Raw genomic sequence first — 20,574 nt, forward strand, 5'->3', positions numbered from 1 at the left:
TTTTCCTTAGAATCACACTGAGAGATTTTTTTAACTGTATACTTTATCAGACAGAAACATAATCTAAAGATCATGATTTTAACTCCCTAACTTCATTAGTTTATTCCTTTGATAATAAAATGTGATATCCCTTCACCATAACCCCAGCTAATGGAGGTCAATGTGTCAGCCCCGGATTTCCCTCTATGTACCAGGTCCTCGTGGTTGGGTGGTAGTTTGGGTGTGTATCCGTAGGGAAACAGTAGCATCTGGGAATAGGCGTGGAAAGTGATATATGCCCTGATGGACCGCACGTGGCTTCGAATGAAGTTGGTGACAGCTCTCGTCTCCTTCTCCGACTCTGGCGCAGGACCCCGATAGACATCCTTACATGGGTCGTTGGTGTTAGGAGAAGCTGTGGAGGACGTGAGTGGACAGGATCACAATTTGCTCCCCCTTGGTGCAGCCCTGGCCTCCTTTGGATTCCAAATGGATTCTCCAAATGCTTTCAACACTTGGGCCGCTCCTGTTTACAGGGCGATGACAATATCTCTGGTGTCATGGCTACTGCAGAATAACTGTACACGCCTGTCAAACTGATAGACTTGGTCCAATGGAATATTTTTACCATTGTTTTTTTTTTTTTTTTTGTCCTTCTTCTCCAGGGCCAGAGGAGAAGCACAGGAGGAGCATCCCAGGGCTGAATGCCAGACAGACCTCAACTCTATTTCACCTCCAGCTTGAACTCGCTAGGGACGGGTCTAGATGACCTTCTCTGAGCCTGTCTGCAGCCTCTTATTAGCAGGAAGTTTTCAATTAGGGATAGCTGCTGCTATTATTATATTCATTATGGCCTTATGGTAGAATACAGTGAAAGCTGAGGCGATAATTTTTATGATACTAGAGATTGAATCCCGGGGCATTCTACCTCTGAGCTACACCCCTAGCCCTCCCCCACCTTTTAAAAATTTTTTTGTTTTGAAATAGGTTCTTTCTCAAACCTGTGATCCTCCTGTTTCTGCCTCTCAAATGCTAGGATTACAGGTGTATCCTACCATGCCCAGCTGAGGTAATATTTTCAACCAAATTAGACAAAGAAGAAACACATAAATTGGGGCAGCTATAATTTTCTTCCCAAAAGTCTTATTAATGAAGTTGGGTATGGCAGTCGACCTGTACTTATGGTACTTCTATAAAGTTTTTTTTTTAACTTCCCCCTTTTTTTTGCCCCAGAGGTTCCTTTTTACTAAACATATAAGGAATTACTAGGTTGTCGATTTTTAACCACTGGAATTTCTCAGCTTTTATCAGATCATGAAGAGGAGGGGCCTGAGCTCTCTATTCAGATGGTCTGAATTTTTGTACAAAAGGATTGTGCCTGGTTTTTAGCAGCCTAGATACATTCACGAAGAGATGGCTTGATATGCTGCTTCTAACCTCCCACAGAAAACCTTTATGCTTCTTTCATGGTGGCACTGATGGCTATCTTTCATTTAATAGATAAAACGTAACATGCAGAGACTCTCTATTCTTAAGAAAATAACAAGGTGGTTTAGTTAAGTTTGGTGTCCAAATGTTCAAAGCCATTTTCCTTGAGACCAAGTCTACCACTCACAGTTCCAGGAAACATTAAAGTTCCTGTTGAGGTCGGTGCCGATGCAGTGGGAGTTTCGGTTCTTGGAACGATTCTTCCTCCACATGCGGTCCTGTTGGATTGGATGTTGGAAATGTTTATGCAACACAATTTGCACTTTCCAACCTTGATCATCTCAGATTCTCTCTACTGGTGCCTATAGCTTTATTTGTATGCTACCTGGTTAACTCAAGCCCCCTTATTATGAAGAAAATATTGATTGCCACCTTGTAATTGGAAATATTTTCAGAAATGGGGCTTCTGAAATGAATAGTCTTAGGCCTTGATGAAAGAATATAGTTTGTTTTAAAAACTGTTGTTTAGTTCTTAGTTTAAGAAAATGACCAACAGGAGTTTAGATCACCTAGAATTTAAATTATAAATTTATTACATCTTTTACCATGTATAGATTCAGATAAAATACAAATCAAATTGTGACGAGTAAAGAATAATTTTCAGAAAAGAACTTGATGTGATCATATGATAGCATTTGTCTGAATGTTTAAATCTTTTTTAGCAACAATAGGCCAATAAAACTCCCAATTAAAAACGGATAGACAGAGCTGGGCATGTTGGCGCACGCCTATAATTCTAGTAATTGGAAGGCTGAGAGAGTAGGATTGCAGGTTTGAGGCCAGCGTCAGCAACATAGTGGGACACCCTTCAACCTAGAGAGACACTGTTTACAAACAAAAACATAAAGGGCTGGGGTGTAGCTCAGAGGTAGAATGCACCTGAGTTCAATCACTACTACTACTATGACTACTACTACTACTACTGCTTCTACTACAAAAAGACAGATATCTGTATCTTGCTCTTCTTGTTTTTTATACAATATTTTATCTTAACCCTATTCCCAACTGATAAAATGACTCTAGCTTTGAAATTGATGTGATTATAAAACTTTTTAAATGGCTTTTATTCTTTCCTAGAATATGCTCTTGCCACATCACATAGCCATACGTTTTCTTTATAATTGCAGCTTTATTTAATTTTTGCATCTTATTATCTTCAGCAGCAAAGGTGTCATATTATTTTAAAGACATCTGTGTAGTTGACATAATCTAAACTTGAAAAATTTAAAATTATACTTTCCTGAACTAAAATTAACTGGTTACCCAAACCTTCAACTCAACGTACAACAATAAATGTGCATAAAAGTCAGCAAATAATATGTAAATTGATTGCAAACAAGAGAGTAGAGAGCAGTACCTGTGTCCATGACCAAATATACCCATCCACGTTGAACACAGGAAGAACATAAAAGTTCATTCGGTCTAAGAGTTTGGTCATAATTTTGTTTTTTCCATAACTTTTTGTTGCCTGTAGGAGTAGGGAAAAGCATCAGTCTTTTGGTGTAAAATTGGCTATCTTGTAGAAAGTTGTGGTTCTAATAGTAATAACTACCATTCCTTCAGCCATTTGCCCAAAGTCAAAGGATTTTAAACAGAATTTTTCTAAGCTGCATAAAATAAGTAACCCATATAGATTACAGAAAAAAAGCCCTACTCATGCAGGATAGTGGCGTTAATTGAAATGAGCGTTATTTAAAGGATCATTGAATTGAGACTTGAGGTAGTCCAAATATTACAAGCAAGATGTGTTAAACAGGGAAAATGGACACCAACTGAAATATTGGTTGTTCAACTTATTTTAGATGGATTATTTCCCTTATATCCTTCAAGTAGATATAGATTGAGTCTAAGAGCACAGAAGTATGGAAATTTGGAGAGGTTTCCGGAAATATTTGTGAATAGGATTTAAAAAAAACTATCTTTCTCTTCTCTCCTTCCTTCCTTCCTTCCTTCCTTCCTTCCTTCCTTCCTTCTTTCTTTCTTTCTTTCTTTCTTTCTTTCTTTCTTTCTTTCTTTCTTTCTTTCTTTCTTTCTTTCTTTCTTTCATTTCTCCTCTTTGTGCTGGTGATTGAACCCAGGGCCTCATGCATACTCTTCCTCTGAACTAAATCCCCAGCTAAGAAAAATTTTATTAATAAAAATTTTAAGCAGGGCATGGTGGCGCACGCTTGTGATCCCCGCGCTTGGGAGGCAGAGACAGGAGGATCGCGCAGGTTCGAAGCCAGCCGCGCTGGCTTAAGAGACCCTGTTTGGAAATAAAAATATAAAAAAATAGGTCTGGGAGTGTAGCCTGGAGGTAGAAGGGCTTCCAGGAACCCCAGTACCACCAAAAAATATTAAGATTTAAGAGGTTGGCTAGTTAACATGTTCCTCATATTTAACTGAAATTTCTCAAATTATGTAGGTTTTCTGTGTCTACAAAACAAAACAAACTTTCTTGTCACTCTTGGAAAATCCCTCCGGAGTGCATCTCTACTGGAGTGAAGAGATTTCTTTCAGTCCTCTGATGTGTGCTCCTTCATGGGTAGAGTAAGGAAAGAGCTCCATTCTGAGCTAGATAGCTAAAACAGGGCCAAGTCTCCTCCACTCCCTTCTTCCTCCCCTTTCCTCCTCTTCTTCCCCTCCTCCTCTTCCTCCCCTCCTCCTCTTCCTCCTCCTCCTCTTCTTCCTCCTCCTCCTCCTCTTCCTTCTCTTCCTCTTCCACTTCTTCTTCTTCCTTCTCTTCTTCCTCTTCATCTTCTTCCTCCTCCTCCTCTTCCTCCTCCTTTTCCTTCTCCTCCTCTTCCTCCTCCTCTTCTTCCTCCTCCTCTTCCTCCCCCTCTTACTCCTCCTCCTTCTCTTCCTTCTTCTTAGTGGTACTGGAGATTGAACCCAGGGTCATTGTACCTCTCAGCTACACTCCCAGTTCTATTTTATTTTATTTATTTTGAAACAGAGTCTTGCTAAGTTGTTAAGTGTCTTGATAAGTTGTAGAGTCTGGCCTTGAACCTGTTATCCTCTGGTCTCAGGCCCCGGAGTACTGGGATTGCAGGTGTGTGCCACCATGCCTGATTAAGTTAAGCTAAATCAGTTCTAAGGCAGGATCTTTCCCAATGAACACATCCATGGCCAGACAGCCCCTGTCACGACTGTCGTGCATAGCCTATCGGTGTGTAATGTGCAAAAGCTGGTGGAGAAAGATAGCTAAAAGATAGTAGGAGTCAAAATGTATTCACAGTAGAAGGTGAGGAATAAAATCTACAAATTGGATTTACATTATATGTTTCCTCTCATGTGCGGAAGTTTAGGGAGAAACTTGGAATGAAAACAGACCTCAAATAAATGAGGAAAGGTACTAGTAGATTAGGGGAACGGGAAGGAGAAAGGAGAAAATTGATAAAGGAAACAGCTGAAATGATCCTATGTACATGGTGAAACTAGCAATACCAATTTCAGTCTGATGAAGGAGGAGGCAGAGGGAGCGGGTCGGGATCTGGAGAGAAACACACCAGGTGCTGTGTTCATGTATGTTTCTATCACACAAAGCCTCGGTGTGCTGTACGCTTACAATGCACGAATACAATTAACCAAAAAATGAGTTATTTCTTACTTGGGAAGGAAATTGAAGTATGAAAATTTCCACTTCATGCAGGGTCAGTGACAGATCTAAACTGAAACTGAAGGCCTATGTTTTGAGCTCATCGGAGGCAAGAAAAATCTGCAGGTCATAATACGAAGGTGGTTTCAAATTTTCCATGCTTAAGTGGAACTGCACTCATCTGGAAAGGGGTGCCGGCCCTCGGTCAAGTGTTGGAGGCGAGGCAGTCACTGGAGGCTGGCGAGCGCGTTCGATTCACTTACCTGATACACAAACCATTGGCAGAATGCTGGGGAGATCCATTCTCGCGCATGAATGCCACAGTCCATAAAAATGGCCTTTGTGTGTTTATCTTTTTTCCCAACCTATTTAAAAAGCAACTTGAGTTATAATTTTGCATGAACTCACACACTGATCCTTTGTCATCCAGTAACTCACGTGCTCAGAGCAAGTCTTTGCACTGATGCTGACGCGTGTTTGCACACTTTGTCCTCAAGAAGAAAGATGGCGCATATCCTTATATCTATATAATTCATACGCTGTTATGTCAAACTGTTTCAAAAACAATTTTCTAGTGTCAGAACTGTATATAGAGTTTTTATTTTATTTATTTATTTTTTGGTGGTACTGGGATTTCTGGAAACCCTTCTACCTCTGGGCTACACTCTCATATCTGTCTTATAGTTTTATTTGGAAACAGGTTCTCTTAAGCCCACGGGGTTGGCTTCAAACCTGTCTCGGTCTCCCAAGCGCAGGGATTATAAGCGTGTACCACCACGCCCAGCATTAGAGTTTTTTAAAAAACATAGTTTACTGGCCAGGGGTGGTGGCGCATGCTTGTAATCCCGGTGCTTGGGAGGCGGAGACAGGAGGATCGCGCAGGTTTGAAGTCAGCCGCGCTGGCTTAAGAGACCCTGTTTCCAAAAAAAAAAAAAAAAAAAAAAAAAGGTCTGGGAGTGTAGCCCGTGGGAGTATAGCTAGAGGTAGAAGGGCTTCCAGGAACCCCAGTACCACCAAAAAAAAACACCCCAAAACCCAAAAACCCCCAAAACAATACAAAACAAAAAAAAACATAGTCTATTGATTTTTTTTTTTTTGTACTGGGGTTCCTGGAAACCTTTCTACTTCCAGGCTACTCTCCCAGACCTATTTTTATACATATTTATAAAATATGTATGGTGGCGTGCGCCACCATGCCTGGCTTAGTCTATTGATTTTTAAAATTTCTTTGCTAACACCCTATATTCTGAGACAAAAATTAAGTCACGTGTTTTTTTCTTTCCTTCTGGTTTCATAAACTGGATCGACTGAAATGGAGAGGACTTTGTGTTGTGTTTGGAGTGGGGAGACCAGTGCCAGGCATTTGAAGGGCTGTCATTCTGAAGGGAGCTTAGGATTGTTTGGGTTGGGTGGACATGAATGGGGGCCAGGGTAAGGGTGGATTTCCTAGTCACAACGGGCTGTGCACCCTTGGAATTCAAGAAAGAGCAATTGCAAGAGCATCTCACATCAGTGCTGGGTCGAAATGTCTCCTGTACAGTTCTGGGATGTGACGGCTGTGTGGTGATTACATTTCTCTTCATGACATCCATCTGTTTCATTGAATTTTAATGAGTGGAAAAGGTATCATCACAGACTCTTTTAAGAAGGCTGTGGAATGAGATATTTTTCTAGCTTGGTTCAAAGTGCTATCTCTAGCCGTGCGTGGGGCACACACTTGTAATTCCAGCATTTGGGAGGCTGAGACAGGAGGATCGTGGTTCTCAGACAGCCTCAGCTACTTAGTGAGGCCCTTTGCAACTCAGTGAGACCCTGTTTCAAAATAAAAACTAAAAAAATTATTCGTAGCCGGGTGTGGTGGCGCACGCTTGTAATCCCCGCGCTTGGGAGGCTGAGACAGGAGGATTGCACGGGTTCGAAGCCAGCCTCAGCTACTGAGTGAAGCTCTCAGCAACTTAGTGAGACCCTGTTTCCAAATAAAATATAAAATAGGTCTGGGAGCATAGCCTGGAGGTAGAAAGCCTCTGGATTCCACCCCCAGTACCACCAAAAAAAAATTATTTTGAAACAATAAAATTTTGTGGGTGTGGGTTGGAGATCAAATGCCCAGTCCCAGACCTGGAGAATGCCCCTAGGTTCCATCCTCAGTATTGAAAAACAAAAACAAAACAAAACAAAACAAAAAATGTGCAATCTCTGACAAATGTTTATTTACACACATTCTAGGCTTCACCAACAGCTGCTTGTCACTTCTACTCTTAAGTTGAAGTCTAGAATTTAACTATCTGCCAAAAGACAAGACTTTCCTGCTGTCTCCAAATTGGCTCGGTGGTGCCACTTAGCAACTTTTACATTCTTGTTTTTCATTGACAGTAAGAATCAGTGGTTCTCGGATCATTTTTACCTTGAGAACATACAGTGGGTTATCTTCGACAGTTGAGCCAATTTTAATCCGAGACACCATTTCAGGATGTTTTTCCATCATTTTTTCAGTCCAAGCCACAATCTAAGGAACAAAATCAATTTTGAGGAATCAGAATTAAGGAAGGCAATATGACAAAACATGATGAAGGTCACTATTTTTTTTTTTTTAGGAATATGCTTGTAAATGGTACCTTTTCCCAGTTGTTGTATTTTGCATAACTGTGCCTGCCTGGGATGGCTTCTGTAACATCAAACTGTTCCTCAATCTCTTCTTGCAGATCATTAATCAGGATCCTGTTTGACAGGGGAATGATAAAACACATATTTTATCATGGGAGAGAAAAAACACAGCTATCTTTCCTCTGCAGAAAGTTCCTCTTCCTTCTTTTCTATCTTTGATCAAATTTGCTCTTTTTCTTCGTTATTTCCCTCTCGTCAATTCCTCCGGACATGTCACATGTCTGACTTCTCATGGCACCGTTATCTAGAGCTGTGCCAGTTGGTGTGATAATCTCTAGCCACAGGTGGCAACTGGGTACTTTACATGGGGCCTGTCCCAAGATAGCGATTCCTGTAACGTGGAAAGCATACCCTGGGTTTTGAAGAATTAGTATAAAAATTATGTAAAATATCTTACTAACAAGTTCTAAAGAGCTCACTTCATTTCGAAGGAATGCATTAGATGCTGGGGAAATGGCTTGCTGAATGCAGGCATCTGATGTCAGCAGGTGAGAGGTGAGAGGAAGAAAAAAAGCAAAACTGCCTCGACAGAAGGATTAGTAAGTGGTCCCTTGATATTGCTCCAAATGGCCCAACACACGTTGGTAGTTTTAATAGCCCTTGAGACTGTTGTTCTTTTGTAACACAGTATGATAATGCTTATAATGAGAATTATTTACTCAGGGTAAGCTATATTTGACATACTCTATTTTGTAGTACATAGAATGGTGGCTTATGATGAAAATATTAAAAAAAAAAGAGCTCAGCATGGTGGTGCATGCCTGTAATCCCAGGATTTAGGACGCTGCTGAAAAAGGAGTATGGCAATTTAGTGAGACTCTCAGTAACCTAGGGAGACTCTGTTTAAAAAAAAAAAAAGGCCCACACTTGTAATCCCAGCACTTGGGAGGCAGAGACAGGAGGATCGCACAGGTTTGAAGCCAGCCTCAGCTACTTAGTGAGGTTCTCAGCAACTTAGTGAGACCCTGTTTCCAAAGAAAATATAAAAATAGGTCTGGCTGGGAGTGTAGTCAGGGGGTAGAAAACCCCTGCGTTCCATCTTAGTACTGCAAACAAATCAAAACAAAACAACAAAAACAACAAAAAACATAAAAAGGGGCTGGGCGTGACTCTATGTGTGCTTTGCTTTTGACTTATGAATCTGGGATTTCGGAGAAAGTACCCGTGTGACGACAATTCTGCACCTAGGTGGGGCAAGTTGCACTAAAGGTTGCAGGAGGCCAGAGGAGCTTTCAAATGCTATTTGGGGTGGTCACTGCAGATATAATGGCACATCTTGTAATCCCAGCATTGGGGAGGCTGAGACATGAGGATCGCAGTTTGCAGACAACCTCAGCTACTCAGTGAAGCCTTTGCAATTCAGTGAGACCCTGTTTCAAAGTAAAGGATAAAAAATAGGGCTGGAGCCGGGCGTGGTGGCGCACGCTTGTAGTCCCCGCGCTTGGGAGGCAGAGACAGGAGGATCGTGCAGGTTCGAAGCCAGCCGCGCGCGCTGGCTTTTGAGACCCTGTTTCCAAATAAAAAAGTATAAAAAATAGGTCTGGGAGTGTAGCCCGGAGGTAGAAGGGCTTCCAGGAACCCCAGTACCACCAAAAAAAAAAAAAAAAAAAAAAAAAAAAATAGGGCTGGAAGTGCAGCTTGAAGGAAGGTAGAATGCCCCTCAGTTTTATCCCCAGTACTGCAAAAAAAGGGGGTATAGCTTGGAGGAGATGCCCATAGCTTCAATCCCGAGAGAGAGAGAGAGAGAGAGAGAGAGAGAGAGAGAGAGCGAGCGCAGGGCTTTTATTTAATTTTTGAGATTGCTATTAATTCAAGCAATTTCCTTATCTGGATTTTCTCATTTCTCATTGATTCCAGGCATTGCTCGCTTTTGGTAATGAAATACACATGATTCCCCCCACCCCTCCCCATTGGTAGTGATTCCCTGATGCAGGAAGACGCCATCTATTTTTTTTTAATGTTTGCTGTAGTCATTTCATCCTCCAATTATGTATCTAGTAAATACTATTTACTAATAATTATCTAGCATTTACCTGTGGTCGGACGTTCTTGCATTTGGCCCCAATTCTGCTACTCAATACTCCGTGTGGTCTCACGCAGCTTAGCTCCGAGCCTCAGTTAACAAAAAGTTGTCCCGCTCTTTACAACAGGAGCCCTCAGGATTGAGATGCGGGTAGAAGGAGGAGATAGGAGAGAAGCGGCTGGCATGCCCGAGGCCCCCGGCAAACCTCACAGCAGCAAAACTGAGTCACCAAATTGACAGCCGCTCTGCAGAATGAACACATCTCTAGCCCCGATTTGAGGGTATGTGGTTGTTTGATTTCTTTCAGTTTCTCAAATGATAATGAACGGCGACACTGCGGGGCTTAGCTGCTTCATGCAGACTGACTGACTGAACTGAGTTCTGATGCAGAACGCAAACGTGGTCTACTCCTAATTAGAGTTTATTTAGCACATGGGACCAAGTACCGCTCATGAATATTGATTTCCATTAATGGCACTGACGAGTACATTATTATGCATATTATCACCGACTCTCTGTGTGCTTTGCTTTTGACTTATGAATCTAGGATTTTGGAGAACGTACATGTGTGACGGCAATTCTGCACCCAGGCGGGGCACGTTGCACTAAAGGTTGCGGGAGGCCGGAGGAGCTTTCAAATGATATTTGGGGTGGTCACTGCAGATATAATGAAATTGCTTTAAGCTCTAAAGAGAGCACTAGCTTTTGCCCCACCCAGCAAAAGAGAGGATTTCTGATCCCAGGTGCTGATCCGTAACACAGAGCAGTATTAATTAATCTCTAGAAGCTTGGATAATCCAAGAATATTTTTAGACTTAGACATACCAGTTACTAGCTCTTGTGATAAAAACAGCAAAAAAGAAAATTGTGTGAGCTAAAATACGCCCTTTGCACAAACGCAGCTGCATCAGGGCATCAGATTGGTGCCAGATTGTTGCTGATAGGAGCTAGAAATTAAGCCTAAGGCTGGAAATTAAGTACTGGGGCCAGATGTTACTTTCACGAGTCCTTCCACTAACCAGGAGCCAGGCTTAAGCAGAGGAAACCAAATTAATTTCCCACAAATATTATTTTAGTGCTCCAAGATTTGCTTACTTTGTAAAAGAAATCTCTAAATATAGGTGAAGAGATAGATAATTATCCCTGAGGAGTCAACGATACAAATGGCACAAGGTTTACCGAGTCTTTCTTTTTTGAAATATACTTTTATGGGTGCATTGGAATTGTCCATCATAGCGAGGTCAGGGTGATAGAAACATATACAGAGCGTTTGGTGTGCCTTTTTTCTTTTTCTTTTGATGGTACTAGGGAATTGAACCCAGGGGCATTCTACTTCTGAGATACACACTCAAACCTATATTTATTATTATTATTATTATTATTATTATTATTATTGGTCTGGGGATGGAACCCAGGGGCATTTGATCTCCGAGCTACACCCCTTGCCCTAATTTTTTATTCTTTATTCTGAAACAGGGTCTCACTATGTTGCGGTGGGCCTCACTAAGTAGCTGAAGCTGTCCTCGAACCCCGATCCTCCAGTCTCAGCCTCCCAAATGCTGGGATTACAAGTGTGCGCCACCACGCCCGACTCTATTTTTTAATTTTGAGAACCGGGTCTTGCTAAGTTGCTGAGGCTGGCCTTAAGCCAGCAATCCTTTGGTCTCAGTCTCTTTAGTACTGGTATTACAGGAGTGTGTCACCATGCCTGGGTTGGTGTACCTTTCTTATGTACCAGGACTCTGCTTGACTCCGTATTTACATTTGTTTCATGCTGACACTGTCAACAATGGAGATTGGATACCCTTATCACCTCCATTTCAATGGAGGATAGGTCTAGTTCTAAAATTGTAACAACCATTTAAATAGAGGAGTTGGGATTTTGAACCAAGAGCTGTCTGACGCTGGTGACCGCAGCTGGGACCACTGTCCAGCAGATCACAAGAGGGAAGTCGCTGGGTAGAGACATCAGACCCCTTCTCTCCTTCCTCTTCTGAGACTTGCACATGGTTTTTCCTGTTGGCCAACTCTTGTGGAAGCCTGTCTTCAAGGTCAGGGAGCAGGTGAAGGTGTAGAGATCAAGATCAATCCTACTTTGAGCATTTCAAGGCTGCTTTTAAAGCATCGAGGAACTGGAGAACTGGGGCCTGTGTATGTGACTGCCGTGGTGTGTGTGTGTGTGTGTGTGTGTGCGCGTGCATGGATGGGGCAGGATGTTTCAGTGAGTTGGAGTCATGACTAGGGTCCCTTATATAGCTGCTCCCTTATATAGCAGGATGGGGGCTCTTCATAAAGTCTGGTTTTGCGTTTCCACAAAATCCAACTTGGTAACTCCTTACTTGAGTTACCAGGCATCAATCTGCACTTGCAGACACAGATTTCCCAATGTCTGAGGTGTATGGTATGTTGGATAATAAAATTTAAGGCACTGATTTATACTGTAGGAGAGGAAGGAGGTGTCTGGCATGAGCCTGTAGTCATCCCTTTGTAGTAGTAGTAGTGTGTGTGTGTGTGTGTGTGTGTGTGTGTGTGTGTTAGCTGCACGTGTGCTTATATGTGTGTGTGCACCCACACAGTCATATGTATAAGTGGCCTTTTTTCTACTTACATTAGTAGAAGGAAAAGGACCAGTTGCAGAGGGATTTTTGGTTTTAGTCATTCTTCACGAAATCCCCATGAATTCCTTTCCATTATTATCCCCATTTTGTGGGTGAGATAAAAGAGGCAGAGAGAAGTTAGATAAACTCTCAGGGTGAAACACCTCTTGAACGAGATTGGATGCAGACAGCTTTGCTTTCCATTTTCTTAATTTTTTATTTTTTGTGCGGTACTGGGAATGGAGCCCAGGGGCATTCTACCTCCAAGCTACAGCCCCAGCCCTATTTTTTATTCTTTATTTTGAAACAGGGTTTCACTAAGTTTGCAGAGGGCTCACTAAGCTGAAGCTGTCCTCGACCCTCCATCCTCCTGTCTCAGCCTTCCAAATGCTGTGATTACAAGGTTGTGCCACCAAGCCCAGCGAGAATCCATTTTCTTACCTACCACGCCCTTTTCTTTTCCACCTTGACCAATACCTCAGTGTGTGTGTGTGTGTGTGTGTGTGTGTGTGTGTGTGTGTGTCTGGGCATGCTACCTCTGGGCTACACCCCCAACCTTATTTTATTCTATAGTTTGAAAAATAGTGTTTCACTAAGTTGCCAAGGGGCTCACTATTGCTGAAGTTGGCCTTGAACCTGTGATGCTCCTGTCTCAGCCTCTCAAGTACTGGAATTTCCAGCATTCACCACTACACCTGGCTCACGGAATTCCTCTTCACCGTTGGGGCAGGCCTCACATACATGTTACACTCCCAGGCAAGTAACACGTCAACATGTATAGCAGAAATGAATGGAGTGACATTGGATAAATCATTGGAATGATTATTTGATTGAGACGCTTATTTGATAGGACTGTTGTATATACTTGGAATATATTTGTGTCTGGCTGAACATTATTAGGTAATCAGACATTAATCTGAAGTGTTGATTATCACTAAGCCAGTTTGGTACATGTCTATTTTGCATTTCTCCCACAGAATCGGAATATGATTTTACTGAATTGTCCCATTTGAATTTTATTATTATTTTAAGAGTGGTTTTCCGAATTACCTTTCATTAACAACTCTTCATTTTCTAACCTTAATTTTTTTTGTGTGTGGTACTGGGGATGGAATGCAGGGGCATTCTACTTCTGAGCTACTACACCCCCAGCCCTATTTTTTTCCTTTATTTTGAAATAGGGTCTCACGCAGATGCAAAGGGCCTCATTAAGTGACTGGGGCTGTCCACGAACCACGATCCTCTTGTTTCAGCCTCTGAAATGCTGGTAAAGATCCACTATCTAAATGTATTTATTTATTTATATTTTTGGTGGTACTGGGGTTCCTGGAAGCACTTCTACCTCCGGGCTACACTCCCAGACCTATTTTTACATTTTTATTTGGAAACAGGGTCTCCTAAGCCAGCACGTGGCTGGCTTCGAACCTGCGCGATCCTCCTGTCTCTGCCTCCCAAGCATGGGGATTACAAGCGTGCATGCCCAGCAACTATCTAAATGTAAAATACTGTGGGGTACCACCAAAAAAAAAAAAAAAAAGTAAAATACTAGTAAGAACACTAAGATTTTTAACTGCTGAATGTAAATATGGTGCCTGTCCCCAGGGGCTCAGCCCAGTGGGTGCCCTTTCCTCTAAACATTTGCTTACGGGTCTGTTTGGGTTTGTTAGTATATACGTAGTATTTGACTTTTGGACTTAACCTCTTATAATTTTGGTTTACAGACAGCCTCAGCTATTTATTTATTTATTTATTTATTTATTTATTTATTTATTTATTTTTGGTGGTACTGGGGTTCCTGGAAGCCCTTCTACCTCCGGGCTATACTCCCAGACCTATTTTTTATTTTTGGAACCAGGGTCTCTTAAGCCAGAGTGGCTGGCTTCGAACCTGCACGATCCTCTTGTCTCCGCCTCCCAAGTGCGGGGATTACAAGCGTGCGCCACCATGCCCGGCCAGCCTTAGCTATTTAGTGAGGCCCTTTGCAACTCGGTGAGACCCTGTTTCAAAATAAAGAATAAAAAAATAGGGCTAGGGGTATACCTCAGAGGTAGACTATCCCTGGGTTCCATTCCCAGTCCCTAAAAAAAAAAAAAAAAGGAAGTAAGCATGCTATTTTAAAATCAAATCTAAGCCAGGCACATGCTTGCAATCCCAGTATTTGGAAGGCTGAGATGGGAGGATCGCAGGTTTGAGGGCAGCCTCAATAAGTAGGAAGATTCTCATCAATTTAGCAAGACACTGTTTCAAAATAAAAATGAAAAATAGGTCTGGGGGTGTAGCTTAGAGGTAGAATGCCTCTGAGTGTAATTCCCAGTACCTCTCCCCCACAAAAAAATCAAATCTGATTTAGTAATTTAATTTTCTGGAGATTAAAAAATATCACACACAGATGCTTTAAACTAAATAGTGGTTTATATGCACTGTCTAATGAAGGGTGTCTAAGTAAATCTTTGTGTCAAACCAGCCTCTTAATACGGTTTTATTCAGCCTGGTGCACGGGTCCAACCAGATGTTTCTGTTCTTAGAATCCTCTTCTGTTACTGACTGACACCGAGTAACACATATAATTAATATGCAAATAAAATTATCTATATAATTAGTACTTGGAGACAAGATTTTAAATAGTTCTTGTCTGCACAGATCACTTTACATATTTATATTTTTTGAGGAAGATAACTATCTAATTATGTGTCTTTCCCACAACTGTGGCTCATTTGGGCCAATTTCTAGAAATCATGTCTTAATTAGATAAAACTAATTTTTTTATAGGTAGATTAACACTTGGTTCCTTGATGTAGATTGTAGGGAAAGATCTCAGCATAAGACAAAATGAAAGACACGCTCTGTGAGGGTGTGGACCAGACATCTGGTTGGGTCCAAGGAGCTTCAGGCCCCGGAGGCCTAGGGGACCAGAGGCAGGGGGCGGATGTGAGTTATCTGACGTGGCTGAGGGTGCCATCGCCCGCCTAGGCCTCTTCCTGTGATTCCCTTCACAATTCACTTATGTGCAGTGGTCAGCGTTATCTCTACAAGAATATTAAGTAAAACAGTCCATCCCATTTTTACTCTGCTGTTCAAGCCAAATGATATCAAATTTGGCCAGAGCACTTTATTTTAGCTTGGGCTGGATGCTTCGTAAAGATTAATTGACTCTGGGGATTCATATCAGCTTTTTCTTTATGTGTGTGTGTGTGTGTGTGTGTGTTTGAGTGTGTGTGTGTGTGTGTGTGTGTGTGTGTGTGTGTGTATGTATGTGATGGGGATTAAATCCAGGGGTGTTCTACTTCTAAGCTACACTTCCAGCCCTTTTTATTTCGTGTGTGTGTGTGTGTGTGTGTGTGTGTGTGTGTGTGTGTGGTTCTAGGGGTTGAACCCAGGGGCAGTCTACCTCCGAGCTACACCCCCAGCCCTATTTTATTTTTAATTTTGAAACAGGGTCTCCCTAAGCTGAGGGGGTCCTCACTAAGTTGCTGAGGCTGGCCGCAAACCTGTGATCCTCTTTTCTCAGCCTTCCAAGTGCTAGGATTACCAGTGTGCTCCACCACATCTAGCTTTTATTTCTTGTTTTGAAACAGGGTCTTACTAGGGTCTCGCTAAGATGCTGAGGCTGGTGGTGAACCTGCAGTGCTCCTGTCTCAGCCTCCTGGGTCTTGGAATTACAGGCGTGTGCCACCATGCCTGGCTCCCGTCAGGTGTTTCTTACTGAAATAAGGGCACAGTGCCCGAGCCGCACAGTGAGGAGCTTGACTGTGAACTGAATTAATAGTCACGGCGACTGGTTACTTAGGGTGGCGAGGGTTTCTTTCCAATGGGGGGATCAAGCCGCCATATGAACCTGGTGTAAACAAACAATCTACAATGTACTACGAATTTCTGCGCTCCTAGGGGTACTCATGAAGTTACTATTCTAATTCTAATTCTATAGTAATCCTATTACTAATTCTAATGGTGTAATCTACAAAAATATAGATAAGCACACATCAATATATTAACGAAAAATGATCAAGTGCTATTATAAATTAATTTGGAGTGTCCTTTTCCCAATTTACTAACTTCTACATTTGTGTCAGAATCATCTTGGGAGAGCAGCGGAAACTAAAACACGGATCAGTAGCCTTCACAAATAGCCGCCTGCTTTGCAAACCATGACCAGGAATGCTTTTGTTTGCTCATCTTACACACGCCCTTCTTCATTTTGATAGTATTTATTTGTGCCATTGTGCCCATCTCAGATAACGAGGCGCAGTGGCCAGTCCCACTCCACAACATGGAGTTACTGCCATCAATGGGCTGTTTCTTTATCTCAGCCAGAAGAAGAAGGCCTTTTGAATTAAAGCACCGAGTTAGGCGAAGGCATGAAATAGCAAGTTCAAAAAGAAAGAACTAGTGCTTAGCAGTGTTTTGACAGTGAGAGTCTCAATAAAGGTGAATCCTGGGATGTGAAGGCCCGGGGAAGTGAAAACTGGACCTCACCGTACTTCAAACTGCTGAGCGTTTGAAAGTATAAAAACACATCTTATTTCCTAAATTATGCATTGATTTGTGATAGCTCCTTACTTGTTCATGGCCCCAGGGCCCAGGCTGTGCATGGACCATGGTTTTGGCTTCATAAATTCTTTTATTTCTCTTATTTCTCTGTGGGGGCCAGAATGACTCGTTTCTCTATCTCTGACTGTTTTTGAAATTTTCCCTTCTTTGATTAAAGCCTTTTTCTACTGCTTTGCTTTCATTTTCTCCGAGGAAAAACTCTTCTCTTATAAAGAATTATTTATTTATTATAGACCTTTCATTACCACATCTCTGACTTGTGGATGAGTACTTATTTTTTGTTTGTTTTTTGGGGGGCTTGCTTTTAGGTACCAGGAAAATTTCAATACAAGAACAGGATGCCGAGCATCTCTGGTAGCTCAGGAACTCTGACTGATTACCCATCAGCAGTGGTAATGTGTGGCCAAACGCTCCATGCCTCCTCTGTGCCAATGAGGGGCTGGTTTTGGAAATGGCAGATTTAGTATCATTCGTGCAAATCAAAGCCAGTGCCAGATAGAAAGTGAGCCGCCCATGACCTTACCACCTCAACAGGCATGCTTTAGTAATGTTTGGAAGGAACAGTGACCTTTATTTTACAGAAAGAGTTTTAGTATGGGGGAATTTCAATTTAAAAATGGTCCAATTGGCCGGGCGTTGCGGTTCCCCGCGGGGGGAGCCCCAAAGGGCTCCGAGCTCTCGCTGACCAGCAGTGAGAGCTGTCCAAAAGGCAACCGCACAACGTGGTGGGTGAGAAACTTCTCCTGAGTACCTGTGGAAGCAAATTGGTTAGTAGGGAAGGGATGACTCCAGACACAGGATGAGGATCTGAAGCAAACTTTATTGTTGGGGCAAGCCTTTTATGCAGTGAGAGGCTGGGGGAAGGGGAGAAGGGCTAAGGAGGAGGAGTGGAGCCAGGGCGACCAATCAGGAGTTGCCAATACAGCCTTTTGCACACAGCCCCGAGGGGGAAGTGGCGGGAAGCCGCAAGGCACGGATGTCACGTACACAGTTTGCTGGAATGTTAGAACAGTCAGATATCTGCGCACACAATGTTACATCTGGTGAATGTTAAACCTTCAATAAACCTTTGCAGTATGAAAGTCTTATTGTTTGCTCTAACTTTTCTCATGGCCATGAGCTACATTGATCAGAGCGAGGGCAGGAAGAGAACTGTTAGTCCCTAACTTATTTTTAACTGCTCACATTCTGTTGGCCTTGCCTCAGTGATAACTGCTCTCTGTTCTTCTTTTAAAGCAAGTTGCGGTCATCCAGAGTACAGCTGCAGCCTGGGGGAAGCTTAGGGTGGTTTTTAGGGACATTGCTTCTCGGCTCCCCACATCTCCCCCTTCTGTATTTACTGACGGCGAGACGGCGAGGAGTTGTTGGAGGTGCCCCTCAGGGGTAGTGCTCAGCAGTTGCAGCGGCGTTTGAAATCACGCCAAGCTTTCGCCATTCGCGAGCTGCAGGATGGAGATTTTTTCTCCAGTCGTTCAAACTGCTCGAAAGCAAGCGATGGTGTAGGGGGAGAGTCTTCGGCAGCTTCCTTTGCTGTGTCTGGTTCTGGGTAGGGGGCATCTTCTGTGGCCCCTAGCTGCTGATACATGACGGTTGGATGCTTCTTTGTGGCTTCGTCGATTTGGCCTTTGACAAAGCTGGTGAGGCGGCGAAAGGCCCAGGGGCCAAAGGAAATGAGCAGCATAAAGCCAATGAAGGGTCCCAGAAAAGCTGGGAGCAGTGTAGATAACCACGGAGTGGTGGAAAACCAGTTCTTGTACCAGCCCTCGCTCTGATCAATCTCTCTACGTCTTTCCTCAAGACTTTGTTCTATTCTTTTTATGCTATCTCGAACCAGACCTGTTTCGTCTTTGAATACACAACATTCCTCTTTCAATGCGGCGCATACCCCCCCTTCCTTCAAAAATGCCAGATTGAGACCGCGACGATTTTGGAGGACCATTTCTGCTAGAGAATTAACAGTGTTAGTTAGGTGTTTAAGTCCTTGTTTGAGCTCCGCAAGATCCTCATCAACCTTTCTGCGCAGGACCTCAAGGTGGCGGAACTGCCCTTGAGTTTCTACCAGGGAGGCAATGCCCGTGCCGGCGCCGGTAGCTCCAACTGCGAGGAGGAGGCCCACCGTGATGGCCGTGAGTGGTTCCCGTTTGATACGAGAGTAGCCCGGGCCGGTCATGCGGGCGACGAGGAGGTCCTCAGTGTGATGGACGGAGAGGCGTGGCAGCAGGAGAATAAGAACACAATAGTCGTTAGAGGCATAGAAATCATTAATAACAATATGTGGGGAAAGACCCGAGGCACAGGCAAAATAGGTCCCATTAGGTGCAACAAGGTAATTCTCGCGATCGGGAGGCGAGGGGTAAACGAGCATGGAAGCGTTACAGGTGGATGACATCTTGCGAGGCATTCTAGTACCATTGGGATGGAGGCAGAGGCCAGAGCCGATGATCTGACCAACAGTGATGGCATGAGCGTTGTGAACATCCCAGGGGAGGGAAGCAGGATCTGTACAGGAAACAGGGTCACCATGGACTGCGATACCTTCATAAAAGGGAGGGGCAGGGGAAAAGCAGATCCAACATTGCTTATAGGCGGGATCGGGGATAGCCATGGCAGAGGCATTCATAATATCAAGCAAACGGGCGGTATCGGAGGGGGCTCCTGGAGGAAGAGTTAGTTGATATGGCACAGGGGTGAGAAAGGAAAAGGGAGGGGGAGAATCACTGGAAGAGGAAAGAGAAGGAGCAGGGGAAGGGGTAATGGGGGCAACGAGGGGTGGAGGGGTGAGGGGAACAGATGGAGGAATTAAGGCTTTATTAGGTCCTAGACCATAGGGCGTTAAACTATAGGGGGGGTTTTTCAGGAGTCGGATAGAAAATGAGAGTCCTTGATCATAAAGGGATTTATACAATCGTAGGCCCCAATGCACAGGTCGAGACCAGTCATGGGCTTTACCAGCAGTTGTAAAGGTTATAACAAGGGGATTACACCAGGAGGAGGGGTTAAGAGCGCAGAGACAATCAGAGGGTGCGGGAGTAGCATAACAGCGTTGGGGGCCACGGACGGAACGTCCCCTGCGTATGGTAATGAAATCCCACTTGGAAGAGGGCTTCCAATAGGTATCGCCGGTGGTTTCGCATCCCCATGCGGCACAATAATAATCAGACAATAGGCCACAATTGGCGGCAGACTCACGAGGGCGGTGATTACCGGGGCAAAGATAAATGGGGGCGGCAGCTAGTTGATCGCGTTGTTTCGGGCGGTCACATCGAAATTGGGAACCCTGACAGGCCTGTTTACTGGAGTAATCATAAACGGGGCCGGCGCGAGGAAGAAAAGAATTTTCAGTGCCCCAGCAGTATGAAGCGCCGAGGGCTAGCGCACAGAGGTCAACATATAGGGTAGGAAAGGGGGTTTTATTGGAAAGAAGGCTAGTACTGTTGGCAATGTCACCGGCTTCGTTCACAATAAGCCAGGTATAATTATAAAGGGCATAGGGGGAAGACTGCCGGGCGTAGTGCACATCAGGAGTTCGGAGAAGGAGCAAAGACAGGAGCCTCAGGGTCCAAGTTGGAGGCCTCATTTTGCGCAGGAGCTGTGGAGAGAACAGAAGGAGAGGCCTCAGGGGCCGGTTCCCTGGGAGGGTTGAACGGCTTAACAAGTCTTTCAGGAAGCCAACGGGTTTCTTCAGTGTCAGGGTTGTG

At 43.5% G+C, this 20,574-nt stretch overlaps 1 protein-coding gene across 1 annotated transcript in view; it reads right to left on the reverse strand.

Annotated features, from left to right (window-relative positions):
- The window catches only part of CPA3 (carboxypeptidase A3), a gene marked incomplete at both ends in the record, with an annotated part of 36,992 nt that overhangs the window by 8,215 nt on the left and 8,203 nt on the right, over positions 1 to 20,574 (reverse strand). The window contains 6 exons of the mRNA XM_080696328.1: positions 192 to 394; positions 1,595 to 1,685; positions 2,825 to 2,935; positions 5,308 to 5,409; positions 7,449 to 7,550; positions 7,660 to 7,762. Coding sequence (XP_080552454.1) covers positions 192 to 394; positions 1,595 to 1,685; positions 2,825 to 2,935; positions 5,308 to 5,409; positions 7,449 to 7,550; positions 7,660 to 7,762 — 712 coding nt within the window. The remainder of the gene's footprint in view (positions 1 to 191; positions 395 to 1,594; positions 1,686 to 2,824; positions 2,936 to 5,307; positions 5,410 to 7,448; positions 7,551 to 7,659; positions 7,763 to 20,574) is intronic.

The sequence above is a fragment of the Muscardinus avellanarius genome (genome assembly GCF_963383645.1).
Source record: "Muscardinus avellanarius genome assembly, chromosome: 5".
In the NCBI taxonomy this organism is placed as follows: Eukaryota; Metazoa; Chordata; class Mammalia; order Rodentia; family Gliridae; genus Muscardinus; species Muscardinus avellanarius.